This window comes from Triticum urartu, chromosome 7A (assembly GCF_056163025.1).
Source record: "Triticum urartu cultivar PI428250 chromosome 7A, HENAU_Tu73, whole genome shotgun sequence".
In the NCBI taxonomy this organism is placed as follows: Eukaryota; Viridiplantae; Streptophyta; class Magnoliopsida; order Poales; family Poaceae; genus Triticum; species Triticum urartu.
The window spans coordinates 101,753,028-101,766,298 of record NC_141879.1 but is presented as its reverse complement, the minus strand read 5'-3'; the positions used below and the strand labels follow the sequence as shown (position 1 = coordinate 101,766,298).

The 13,271-nt window shown below is 46.2% G+C and overlaps 1 protein-coding gene across 7 annotated transcripts; it reads right to left on the bottom strand.

The window, feature by feature from the left end:
- Positions 1-1,512: 1,512 nt before the first annotated feature.
- Positions 1,513-6,868, bottom strand: LOC125521411 (uncharacterized). 7 transcript variants are annotated; one of them, XM_087536075.1, is made up of 10 exons: positions 6,253-6,868; positions 5,803-6,001; positions 5,389-5,499; positions 5,147-5,208; positions 3,621-5,066; positions 3,284-3,435; positions 3,097-3,195; positions 2,852-3,008; positions 2,526-2,773; positions 1,513-2,433 (listed from the first exon to the last, which is right to left on the bottom strand). In XM_087536075.1, the coding sequence occupies exons 5-10, from the start codon at positions 3,652-3,654 to the stop codon at positions 2,311-2,313; spliced, it is 813 nt and encodes a 270-aa protein (XP_087392201.1). In that variant the 5' UTR covers positions 3,655-5,066; positions 5,147-5,208; positions 5,389-5,499; positions 5,803-6,001; positions 6,253-6,868; the 3' UTR covers positions 1,513-2,310. The 7 variants fall into 7 exon arrangements, 6 of the variants coding, with proteins under 6 accessions (XP_087392201.1, XP_087392196.1, XP_087392197.1 ...); XR_015611195.1 differs by having other exon boundaries at positions 1,513-2,773; positions 5,835-6,001; XM_087536070.1 differs by having other exon boundaries at positions 1,513-2,773.
- Between the last annotated feature and the right edge of the window lie 6,403 nt (positions 6,869-13,271).

The following is a 13,271-nucleotide window of genomic DNA, read 5'->3' as shown; positions in this document are numbered from 1 at the left end:
GGACTAACGAATGTTAGTTTTGCTAAAGATCATGCTTGCAGTGCTTGTATCGAAGGAAAGCTACATGAGAAGGCTCACCCTCCCACGACTATCATTTATTCAAAGAGGCCTTTGGAGCTCCTTCACATGGATCTCTTTGGGCCTCCATCCTTCGATAGTCTTGGAGGTAGGAAGTATTGCTTGGTGATTGTGGATGACTACTCAAGGTACACGTGGGTGTATTTCTTCAAGAGGAAGAGCGAGACCCAACAAACCGTCATTGACTTTGCAAATGAAGCACAACGTCAATACAATGCAAAGATCTTGACAATAAGAAGTGACAACGGCACCGAGTTCAAGAACTACACCTTGGATGAGTTTCTTAGTGATGAGGGGATCAAGCATCAATATTCCGCACCTTACACCCCTCAACAAAACGGTGTTGCGGAGAGGAAGAACCGGACGTTGATGGATGCGGCAAGGACCATGATGGCGGAGTTCAAGTCTCCGTACAACTTTTGGGCTGAAGCCATCAACACCGCGTGTCATGCATCCAATCGGCTCTACCTCCGCAAGGGCTTGAACAAGACTCCATATGAGATACTCACCGGTAACAAGCCCAACCTCAAGTACTTCCGGGTGTTCGGGTGTAAGTGTTTCATTCTCAAGAAAGGTGTTCGGTTGTCTAAATTTGAGGCTAGAGCTTATGAGGTCATATTTGTTGGTTATGCTACAAACTCTCATGCTTACCGTGTCCTCAATAAATCCACGGGACTTATTGAGGAGACGTGTAACGTGGAGTTTGATGATAATAACGGCTCCCAAGTGGAGCAAAGTGGCACTTGTGATGTAGGTGATGAAATTCCTCCCCAAGCCATAAGAAGAATGGGTGTTGGATTTATCCTACCCCACTATACCATGACCAAAAATTAGAGGTCATAATATCTGCCGGGAAAACTGGCCATTGGAGGCAGATTAACTGCCGGGAAAGTCTTTTGCCGGCAATTACAAACCGCCCTTGAAAGTCCTGTCGGGGAAAGGAATTCCCAGCAGTTACCCTATACGCCGGCAGAATATCTGCCCTTCATGTTCTTGCCTTTACCGGCAGTTAGCACTATTACCGGCATACAGATATTCCCCGGCGGGCTGATTATACAGGGCAGTTAGAAGATTTCCCAGCAGCCAGTCTGCCTGTATTTTTCTTCACTACGACCACACAAATCTCCCATATTGTATGTATTTCGACAGCTATGATTTATCTTCAGTCCATTTTGTTCCATCTATATATAAAACACACATGCATACAGTAATAAAGATAGCATCACACTTCAGAGATAGTGCATATACTAATTATGAGCAATCCATCATCCATACATCATTAGTCCAGGACAACTAAAAGCTAGCACAAAGATCCATTATGTGTGCCTACATGCACACATAGGCATACGATACATCATTAGTCCAGGACAACTAAAAGCTAGCACAAATATCCATTATGTGTGCCTACATGCACACACAGGCATACAAGTACAGTAACAAGACAGCCAAAAGCACAACTATCCATCAGGTCTACATGCACACATGCGTACAGTTGTAGGTTCACAACTCAAAGTAGTACATCATAGACAAAAGCGCAAAATATACAATCTGGTTTTAGGTGTAAACATATCCCAGCAGAAGATCCTTTTAGCTCACCAAACACACCGCATTTGTGGATGCAAAGGCATTATGCCGGTGATGTGTAAAAATAAATAAATGGCCAAATAGATCAGCTCAGAAGAACACATGTTCCAAACATATATGTTGCATCGGCTGAAAAAGAAAATCGACTCAACCAAATGAAAGAGACACATGTGTGTCACCCTGTATGCATTCCACAAGGCACAGACAGAATGTGTGGATGTACTCATAAGAAGAGATTGTGCACTGTGTATGCATCACTAGGAAAATCAATGTAACCAATCACTATAAATATATACCAATAGCCATCTTGTTTGGTGCAGTATAATTTCTCTTGATTGCTGTTAAGTAAATAGAACATTCAAAAACTGCAGCCAGGGATCAATTACTAGCAATCCAGTGGCAATGCAGGGTGTCCACCATTCTGTTTTCTTGTACATGCTTGTCCTATTTAGTGTGTAGGGCCGTACCCAAGAATAAAACAGGGGCAGTGCAAAATCAAAAGGAGATGGTGTTGATGCCTTGAGGGTGGAAAGTTTGCTGCTTGCTTTCAGAAAGAGTTTGCAGGCACATAAATGTCTGTCAAAGTTTAAGTAGTAGCTGCAGAATTATCTAAGAAACAGAGTTGCTGTTTGTGATTCAAAATAGGACTTAAGCATGTATTTGAAAGTAGGCACATTTTTTATCTACTAGGAAAACCATAGAAAGTACAAGTTGCTCAGGAGTACTTCCCATGAGCCAGTCTTTAACTCTTTCATCCACTTCATAGTACAACTGGTTATCAAGTTGCCAAAATTCAACAATGAATTAGAGGATGAAACATAAGTCCATAAGAAATTTTTGTATATGTGCATCACAGAAGTTACCTTCAAAGTATTCCACAATAAAAGCTTTTGCTTTGGCTCAACCAACCTCCAGTCAGGTTTGGCAAGTGATACTATCTCACTATTTTCAACCAGTGTGGCTATAAAATTTGCAAACTCGGTGGCATTGTCCCCCACAGGCTGTCCCTTCTCATTGATCTCTAGCCTAATTGGTGGCTGGTTCCCTCTTGAGCGTATATTGGCCTTTCTAGTATAGCTGCGTCCACGCTTCTTCTGTTGTTGACCACCATCTATATGAACATAGAAAAGAATTAGTTAGATCTCCGAAATGAAAAAGGTTGAATGCCTAAAAAAATAGAACTACCTACCATGTTGTGTCACTGCATTAACATCATCTTCATTCTCTTCTAATGCAGCATCTCGCATGTCTTCATCATCGTGCCTAGAATCGGCTCTAGCGGTGTCCGATCTTAGTATGCGTCTAGGCATTTCAAGAGCTGGCTGACTAGATGTGTGTTGCCTTTTCTGCAGATAAGCACATGTTGTTAAATAGCTACCATACACTTGCACAGTTGAATCAACACACAAGCAAGTCTTGGAAGGCTACCATCACCTTTGTCTTGTTGTGCCTAGAATCAGCTCTAGCGGTGTCCGATCTTAGTATGCGTCTAGGCATTTCAAGAGCTGGCTGACTAGATGTGTGTTGCCTTTTCTGCAGATAAGCACATGTTGTTAAATAGCTACCATACACTTGCACAGTTGAATCAACACACAAGCAAGTCTTGGAAGGCTACCATCACCTTTGTCTTGTTGTTTTGTTCATGCGAAGACTTCTCTGCAAGTCTTGGAATTAATTGATGCAACTTCTCTGTGTTTAGCCTTAGAGTCTCTGCCCGCGCTTCTTCATATGAAGTAGTATTAGCCCTTTCTCCTCCGTTTGCCATTCTTTTTCCTGAAAAAAGGTAAAATATCTGAATTAGAAAAAGGTTTAATGCAATCTAAAATACAAAAACAAAGATGTAGTCTTACAAGACTGGTTAAAAAGGGTGTCTTATGAACAATCTGAACTAAAGGAACACATGAATATTAATTAGAAGAGGTATTTTGCAGGAATATTAAAAGCTAAAAACTACATACTTATCCTTCTTGACCTGTCGAACAATTGTTCCATCTATATCTTCTCTGATACGAGGTGCACTTTTAAGATCAACCCGGAGATCTACATTAGCATCTAAATCAGGGAACAGAACCACATGTTCATCAACTTTCTCGAAGTTCCCAGAGGTGACACATCCACATAGGTGACCTAAACCAGGGAGATCAGAAATGGTGTATAATATGGCAGCATGCAAGTCAAAGGACTCTCCTGTAGAAGCATCAAAAGTTCTAACGCCCTTTTCAAACATTTCGACCATATTATCAATAAGTGGTTCAAGATAGACATCCATGTCTTCCCCAGGTGACTTTGGGCCAGGAATTAATAAGGAAAGGATGAAATTTGGCTGCTTCATGCATAACCAAGGAGGAAAATTCAAGGGGATCAACATGACAGGCCAGATGCTATAACTACTACAGTACATAGATCGATAGGGATTAAATTCGTCTGCCGTTATAGCTAGCCTAATGTTGCGACTATCTTCAGCAAATTTTGGATGTGTCGCATCAAAATGTTTCCATGCAGGAGAATCTGCAGGATGCCTCACTAAACCATCTCTTATGCGTCCTTCATCATGCCATCTTGCATCTATTGCACTCTTCTTTGATATGAACAGCTGTTGAAGCCTCTTCTTTATTGGAAAATAACGCAGAACCTTTCTTGGTACTTGGTGTACATGTTTCCCATCAAGGCTCTTCTTTTCAGATTTCCATCGAGAAGTTTTGCATATAGGGCATTGGTCTGCATTTGCATATTGCTTTCGAAATAATATGCAATCATTCTCACATGCATGTATATTAACATAACCTAGTCCAAGGCATTTTATCATCTTCTTTGCTTCATGAAAGTTCTTAGGAAGTGGCAAGTCCCCTGGAAAGGCCTTATTAAGCAGCTCGAGCAATATGTTAAAACTCTCATCACTCCAACCCCCAAGAAATTTGGTGTGGAGTAATCTAACTACAAAGTGTAGCTTTGAGAAGCCTGTGCACCTAGGATAAAGTTGTTGCCCTGCATCATCTAATAATTGGTGAAAGGCCTCTATATTTGGATCACTTCCATCCGCCCTTAGGTCACCATCATTCCCACCACCATCCCCAACTTCATCAAATTCATGTCCTATATCTTCAAGCATTTCAGGTATCTCATCAAGTACCTCAAATATGTCCTCATCTTCAACCTCGTCGTTTTGAAACTTGATAGGCTCACACCGTTGTGGAAGGTATAACGGTCCCTCCCCATGACACAACCATTTTTTATACCCTTCCAAGAACCAATCGCATACTAAGTGCTCATAGACAACACTAGATTCCTTCCATGCATAGTTCACACAGATTTTACAAGGACATAATATCTTGCTCCCTCTAGCAGAATTGGTAAATGCAAATTGTATAAATTGTTTGACCCCTTCAATATACGTTTTTGTATGCCTACAATTATTGATTCATCAATAGATAATCCTTCGGTAATATTATATTAAGTGGAAAGCGTGTTCATCTTAATGTTGTACCTAGCATGATCCATCCAACTCTTGTCCATCACGAGTTGCTTGTACTAAATTTGAACCCTTGCCTAATTATCGCAAGCCAACACAAATCAATAATTACAAACCAGAGCAACACTCGAATATTCGAAATATAGTCTAATATTACCATGCAGTGATAGAATCAAATTACAAGGTATTCAAACTAAAATCAGAAGATACCACACAATGATATAAAAAATATCAAGTCTTATGATCAAGAATCTCACCAGAAGCTGCAAGTGGCACTTGTTCAATTATTGATGGCTGCAGCTTGATACCTTCTTCACTTCCCAACCTAGATCTTAAACTTGTCCTTAAAGTCTGGTTTAGGCTGGTTCCTGGAACACGTAAAAATATAATTACCCTAGATGAAGAACAATAACCAACTAGCATGCAGTTATGATCTTACATTTAGCATATCAAAAAGTACCACAAACTTGTCCAGTTTATCATCCAGATCATTAATGAAACTAAATCAAAAGTACCAAGTCATGTACTCTAAATAGCACCTGATAGGCATAAATTAGGAATCATGTTCTGACAGTTCAAGTTACAAGGATCTTCTATTAGACTCATAGCTCATAGCCAAGTTTACTACCTCAGCAAAAAAAAGAAAAACTGTGCATGTTCTAAATGCAGACCTGTGACAACAGAGAACAGAACTCAGTGCAACCTCTATCTGTGACTCTCAGGCTGTTGCTGCTCCTGCTGATCAGTTGACGAGTCAGTGGCAGAGGAGGTGAACCAGGGGCGAGGATGGCGAAGGGTATCGGGAGGCGTTGTTCTTGGGGAATATAGCACCAATAGAGGGCCTGTTTAGTGATGAGCTCCTTTGCATATCTGCAAACATTTATAGATTAATAAACAACAAAGGATTATAAACAGCATGTATGCCACTTAGATACTGGTCATTTTTCATCAAGTGGTGAAGCTACCTAATAGCATGTTTATACTATGAAAAACTGTCATTTATCAGTTTACAAAACATAATGACTATGATATGAGAAAATGCCAATAACACTAGAAAAGAAATCCATACTTGCAATCCAGCCATATTTCACAACATACAAAATTATGTCAAAGACACAAACCTGCATGTTTTAATCCTTTCACAGCATCAAAGTTTTTGTATGTATATCCCACAAAGCTGAGATCTTTTTAATTCAGCTTCGCCTGTACACTGGGACAACTATGTGGGGTGATGGAGGGGATGGGGCAGCGGCACTGGATTGCGTGATGCTGGTGCGGCCGGCTGGATTGGGGATTCTCCTGTGGCGTGGATAAAGAGGATGGGGGCGATGGTTCTGGGTGGATGCAGGGGCGGCGGGCTGGATAGGGGATGCTCCTGCGGTGTGGATGAAGAGGATGGGGGCGGCGGCGCTAGGTGGATGCAGGGGCGGCGGCGCCGGGTCGATGCAGGGGATGGGGGCGGCGGTGGGTCGATGCAGGGGATGGGGTCGGCGTTAGGTCGATGCAGGGGATGGGGTCGGCGGCGGTGGGTGGATGCAGGGGATGAAGGCGATGGGTGGATGCAGGGGATAGGGGCGGCGGCGGTGGGTCGATGCAGGGGATGGGGGCGCGGCAGCAGTGGGTCGACGGAGGGGCGGCGACGCTAGGGTTTGGCAACGACTGAGAGATGCAGTGCGGGCGGCTGCTGAGGGAGGGAGAGCGTCGAGATGTGTTTTTTTCGAGATGCAATGTGTGGAGAAGGGGAAATAGGAGGGGGAAAAGGCCACGGTGGGCTTCCAGTGTCTTCTAATTTTTCATTCTCCCGCGACTTGCCTCGCGCGCTTTTTGGGCCTCAATTGTAATTTCGCGCCAACTGGTTAAGGGCAGTGCGTTCGCCCTCAAAATGAATTTGGGGCAATTGGGCCGCCCCAAAAGATGCCGGCAGATGGCCTGCCCACCTAGCTTCCACATTCCCGGCAGATGCATTGACCTATACATCATTGCCTGACATATAAAGCTTTCCAGGCAGTTACTCGCCCCCAATTCTTGCTTATTCCCAACAGTTAATTGCCCTTAATTTTTTGTCATGGTGTAGTCCCATTGAGGAACCCCTTGTGGCCGAAGGAGAAGGACAAAGCTCCACTCAAGCGGAGCCATCACCAACCCAAGGCCCACACGCTTCCGAAGAACAACATGAAGGCCCTCATCCTTAAGAACATGACCAAGGGCAAGATCACGCTCAAGACGGTGTTGACACATCTAGTGATGCCCAAGGTCAAGTTCTCCTCCGAGCAAGTTCAAGAACAAGAACAAGCTCAAGACGATGCTCAAGATGATCAAGTGACCACTCCTCGTCTCACCCCCGAGGAGGAATTAGAGCGTCGTGCCGCCAAGGTTGCTTCCAAACTCTCCACCAAGGATCATCTCATGATGAATGTGCTTGGAAGCTTACGAAAGGGGGTAAGAACTCGTAGGCAATTAGCAAATTATTGTGAGCATCACGCGTTTGTCTCTTGTGTGGAACCCCACAAGGTCTATGAGGCGCTAGAAGATCCGGATTGGCTCAATGCCATGCATGAAGAACTCAACAACTTCGAGCGCAACAAAGTGTGGAGATTGGTGCCAAGAATGACAGGGAACCACAATGTCATCGGAACCAAGTGGATATTTAAGAACAAGCAAGATGCCCATGGGATTATCATTCGCAACAAGGCTCGTTTGGTAGCACAAGGCTACTCCCAAGTTGAGGGTATCGACTACGATGAAACCTTTACTCCCGTTGCTCGTCTTGAATCTATTCGCATGTTGATTGCCTATGCTTCTCATCATAACTTTAAGTTACAACAAATGGATGTGAAGAGTGCTTTTCTTAATGGTCCCATTAATGAATTGGTTTATGTCAAGCAACCCCCCGGGTTCGAGGATCCCTACTTTCCCGATCATGTGTATCAACTCGATAAGGCACTCTATGGCCTTAAACAAGCCCCACGTGCGTGGTATGACCACCTTACCAAGTTGTTACAAGATCGTGGTTTCGAAGTTGGGCTAATCGACCCCACTCTTTTTACTAAGAAGCTCAAAGGGGAGTTGTTTGTGTGCCAATTATATGTTGATGATATTATCTTTGGTTCCCCTAACAAAGCTTTCAATGAGGAATTTTCCACTCTCATGACCTCAAAGTTCGAGATGTCTTCCATGGGAGAGTTGAAGTTCTTTCTAGGGTTCGAAGTGAAGCAAAGAAGAGAAGGAACCTTCATCAATCAAGACAAATATACTCAAGACATGCTCAAAAGATTCAAGCTAAGTGATGTCAAGCCGGCTTCCACTCCCATGCCCACCAAGTGCCAACTTGACATAGATCCCAACGGTAAAGAGGTGGATCAAAAGGTATATCGCTCCATGATAGGTTCCTTGCTTTACCTTTGTGCATCTAGACCGGATATCATGTTGAGTGTGGGAATTTGTGCACGTTTTCAAGCCGCACCTAAGGAAAGTCACTATGTGGCGGTCAAACGAATCTTTCGATATTTGGCTCATACCCCAAACTTTGGCCTATGGTACCCAAGAGGAGCAAACTTTAAGCTTGTAGGGTATTCGGATTCCGATTGGGTGGGAGACAAAGTGGATAGGAAGTCTACTTTCGGAGGGTGCCAATTTCTTGGTTGCTCTTTGGTAAGTTGGTCTTCCAAAAAGCAAAGTTGTGTGTCTCTCTTGTCCACCGAAGCGGAGTATGTGGCGGCCGGTAGTTGTTGTGCACAACTCTTATGGATGAGGCAAACTTTAAAGGATTACGGTGTCATTTGTGACAAAGTGCCTCTTTGGTGTGACAATGAAAGTGCCATCAAGATCTCTCTCAACCCGGTGCAACACTTCAAGACGAAGCATATTGCGATTCGGTATCACTTCATCTGGGATCACATTAGGCGAGGAGAGATCGAGCTCAACTATGTCAACACTCATGATAACCTTGCAGATATCTTCACGAAGCCCTTGGATGAAGCAAGATTTCGCGAGTTAAGGCATGAGCTAAATATCATTGATTCGAGCAATGTTGCTTGAACCCTTGCACACCCCACCATACTCAACGTGTTGTCCTATTTAGATGTAGGCATGGACATAGGGGGAGTGATGTTCTCTCAATGAACTCTCCCTCCCCCCATTATGCATAAATCGATCAAGTCTTTCACATTAGCCATGTTTGATGGTACTTGTGCTTCAAAGACGAGTTTTGGTCATGGACCCAAGGATAATTCTTCGCGGTGCCATACCAATTGACTCAAACATAGGTGGCTACAGCCACCGCCCTCTCTTTGGAGAGGTGGTGTATCGTTTTTGTTTCGTTTGTCGTGTGCCTTTCTGGCTTTGTGTGTTGCGTGGTCTTGTGGTGTCGTGTTGGCTCGGAGTGTTTGTGCAAAGATCCAGTTTTTCGTGTGCTCGAAACATGCATCTTCTTGAGCTCACGGTACTACCGCGTCTGGCCGCGGTACTACCGCTTTGGGAGGCACGGTACTACCGTGCCACAGCACGGTACTACCGCTCAGGTGCGGTACTTCGGAAGTACCGCGCCGGGCGGTACTACCGCGTTGGGGCACGGTACTACCGCATCGTCGAGGGAGCGTGGGGGGTATGACTCGGGCAGGGGAGTTCCAACTCCCCATACCCATTCATTTGTCTCTCTCCCCACGTCTCTCTCTCTCGCTCAAGAACGGCGCCGGAGGCCCTCGCCGGATCTCCGCCTCCGGCCACTCTCCTCGGATTCCGGCCGGTGGGATCGTTCCCCACCACTTCCTCTTGCCATGGACCAATGTTTTTCCCCAAATCCCTCTTTTTCTTGGCTGGTCTCTTGCTTCTAGGTTTTTGGGGAGAAACTTGTTGTTCTTGAGATTTTAGGCCAAATCTATGCAAGAGTAGGATGTAGGAGAGTCGTGATGTGTAGGAATCATACTTGATATGCTGTCTTGTGGTAGCTTTGTCCAACCGTAGTACCGCCCTGGTTTCGCGGGCTTTTCTTAGATTTGAACCTGTTCAGATCTGACGTGGTGCGGTACTACCATGTCTGATGTGCGGTACTACCGCCCGTCAGGTGCGGTACTACCGTGCTAGCTCGTGTGGTACTACCGCTCAACAGACGCGGTACTACCGCGCTAGCCGAGGCGCTAAGGTCGTACTACCGCTCCTAGACCCGGTACTATCGTGACCTTGCACGGTACTACCGCGTCTAAGAGCAGTACTACTATCTTAGCTTCGCAGCACTTGGCAGTACTACCGTAGGGATCAAATCTCTCTTTAGGCATTTATCATGTGTGCTTTCTGCTTGTTTCTCTTGCTTTGTTGTGGTCTTTGCATTAATCACTCTTGGCTGTTGTGGGTGTTTTGCGTTTTGTGTCTCAGGTGGTGGCTCTCGCCGTTCCAATCCCAATCGTGACACTGGCTCCAAGCGTCTGCGCAACCCCCAAGATGAAGCCCCAGAGGGCTCCAATGCCCCCAAGCGCAATGTCAAGACCACCGCCAGCAAGCAAAAGGAACCTGCTAAGGGCATGGACGAGATTTCTGTCTCTGAGTATGTCGAACGCCAGAGGATCAATCCCTATGTGACTCCTCGGGCTGTGCTCAGAGGCACTGAGATGTTCTGGAACAAGCAACATGTTCTCATCTATCTGGATGTGATCAAGAGCAAGCAGAATACCTTCGTGGGTGTCAAGTGGATAGACATGCATCACATGTGGAAGGACAGGTTTCGTGACTATTTTGGAGAGGCTCTGGACTTGGTGGAGCAGTTTGCTATTGAGCCGGTGATCTCTTTTCACCATGACTATGACCCTGAGCTCATCTGTCAGTTCTTTGCCTAAGTGTACTTTCATCCCGGGGAGGAGCGGAGGATGACCTGGATGACCAATGGCCCTCAGCTGTCTGCTACATGGAAAGAGTTCATGGATCTACTGCACATTCCTGATGATGGGCTTCACACCCCCGTAAGTGTTAGCCCCCATGCCAACTCTGAGTCTGCCAACAAGAACCTGCTTCAGCCTTTCCTTGTTGAGAAGGTGCTCCCCAATGGCAAGTCAACTTGGGTGTTAAACTCCTTTCTGGATATCATGCATCGCATCTTCCGCAACACTCTGTTCCCACGCATTGGCAACAAGGACAAGGTCCATGCATATCTAGTGGACATGTTGCTCCTATGTGCAGAGGCACGTTCTTCTCAGACTCAGCCACTTGATGTCTCTCACATCATGTGGTGTGAGCTTCGGTTTGCGGTGTTCACTCGCAAGGTACCTATCTATGGACCGTACCTGTTTCTGCTGCTCTCCACCACTTGGGAGAAGATGTACCCGGGTGATGAGTTCCTTGCTTCAGACTGGATTCGCCATGAGTCCATCAGCCTCCACGTCAAGCCCAACTGGGCCAACACCACTACCCGTGCTGAGGCCTCTTCTGCTAGGAGGGCTGCTGGTGAGGAGGAGGCTGCTGCTGAGAATGTTGCCGAGGACCGTGCTGCTAGGTCCACCACTCCTTCCTCTGAGCCGTCATGGGCCAAGAAGCTAAAGGACAAGATGAAGACTCTCTTCTACATGCAGGAAAAGGGACAGTACAAGGCTCACGTGGCAGACAAGGAGAGTCGCCGCCGTGACAAGAAGGTTATGAGGCTCTTTGGAGAGGATGTGTCTGGCGGGTCTGAGGACGTCATCACACCTGAGGCTGCCTGGATGTCAAAGCAGGGATACAAGTGGACCAGTTCAGAGGATGACTTCGAGGAGACTATCCCCGCCGTTGAGTCTGACGAGGAGCACGAGGAGCAGTGGGACGACTTCTCTGCCTGAGCCACCCCGTGTGCGTAGGTGTCCTCTCTGCCTTTTTGGCGCCTCGATGCCAAAGGGGGAGAGAGTGTAGGGATTTGCGTTGTGTCGTGCTTGGTGCATTTATTTGCTTTGTCTTTTGTACCTCGTTTGTGCTTGTTTGCTCTTGTTTGGTTTGTGCTTTCGAGACCTTTCCTCATATGGTGTAAGACATATGCACTTTATCTATCATAGTTAACTTGTGCGTGCTATCTTGTTTAGTGATAGATATGCCTTGTCTCTATAATATAGGGGGAGCTTTGATCCTAGTATTCGTGTTTTGTGCAGTCCAAAGCACTCATCTAGGTGGCACACATCTAGGGGGAGCCCGTCTATATTCTAGAGAGGAGGGGTTTGCATTTACTTAATTTTATTTTCCTTGTGCAAATCCCGTATTGTCATCAATCCACCAAAAAGGGGGAGATTGTAAGGGTATATTTATCCCTAAGTGTTTTGGTGATTGATGACAACGCATTTGCGGACTAATCGTGTGCCTTGAGTATTCCAGACATTTCATTGCTAGGCACAAGACCATTGGGTGCCCCTCGAAGACTGATGAAGACGGCGTCTTTTCTACGTTTCTTTTTGGTGGATTTGAGTCGTAGGAAAGCCGTACTATTAAGAGGGGGTCCGCGTTGGAAAGGTTTGGGTGGAATCATCATGTACACGTCTCCTTCTTGTCCCCTCCCTTTTCCTTGGAGCTTTCTCCGTTTTCTTGCCTCCCTTGTCTGGCTGCTATGGTTGGTCGCGGTAGTACTGCTCCCAGGAAAACGGTAGTACCGTAGGCATCCGCGGTAGTACCGCGCGGTGGCACGGTAGTACCACTCCCCTGGAGCCGCACTACCGCTGCCCACCAGGCTAGTGTCGCCCCTTTGCGGTAGTAGGGGCGGATGCAATTTTTTACATCCGCACCTACCGCGGTAGTACCGTTTTCGCCGAGCGGTAGTACCGCGCTATGCAGTTAGGCAGTAGTACCGCCCCTCGGCAGTACTACTGTGTCGGGGTTTTGCTACTTCCGTTTCTTTGCGGAAGTAGGCACGGATGTTCCTTTCCCCCTGGCTGGGGTTTTTTTGCCTTGCAGTAGTACCGCATGGGGGGCGCGGTAGTACCGCGCGTGCGGAAGTACCGCCCCCAGCTCCTGCGCGTCTGTTTTTCTTTTCTGTCGCTGGGGTTGCGGCAGTACCGTGGGTCGGTACGATAGTACCGCACAGCCGTGCGGTAGTACTGCTTGGTGGCAAGCAGTAGTAACGCGCGGCCTTGCGGTAGTACCGCTGGCCGCGGGCTGGTTGGTGGGTAACGGTTGGATCCTTTTCCCACACTATATA

What these genes read in the sequence shown, in the direction of transcription:
- LOC125521411 (XM_087536070.1), bottom strand. Translation starts at nt 3,654, where the DNA reads ATGGAACAATTGTTCGACAGGTCAAGAAGGATAA. An exon ending in AACAAAACAACAAGACAAAG is followed by an intron (nt 3,196 to 3,283) that starts GTGATGGTAGCC and finishes GCTTATCTGCAG; the next exon opens with AAAAGGCAACACACATCTAG. An exon ending in TAATGCAGTGACACAACATG is followed by an intron (nt 2,774 to 2,851) that starts GTAGGTAGTTCT and finishes ATGTTCATATAG; the next exon opens with ATGGTGGTCAACAACAGAAG.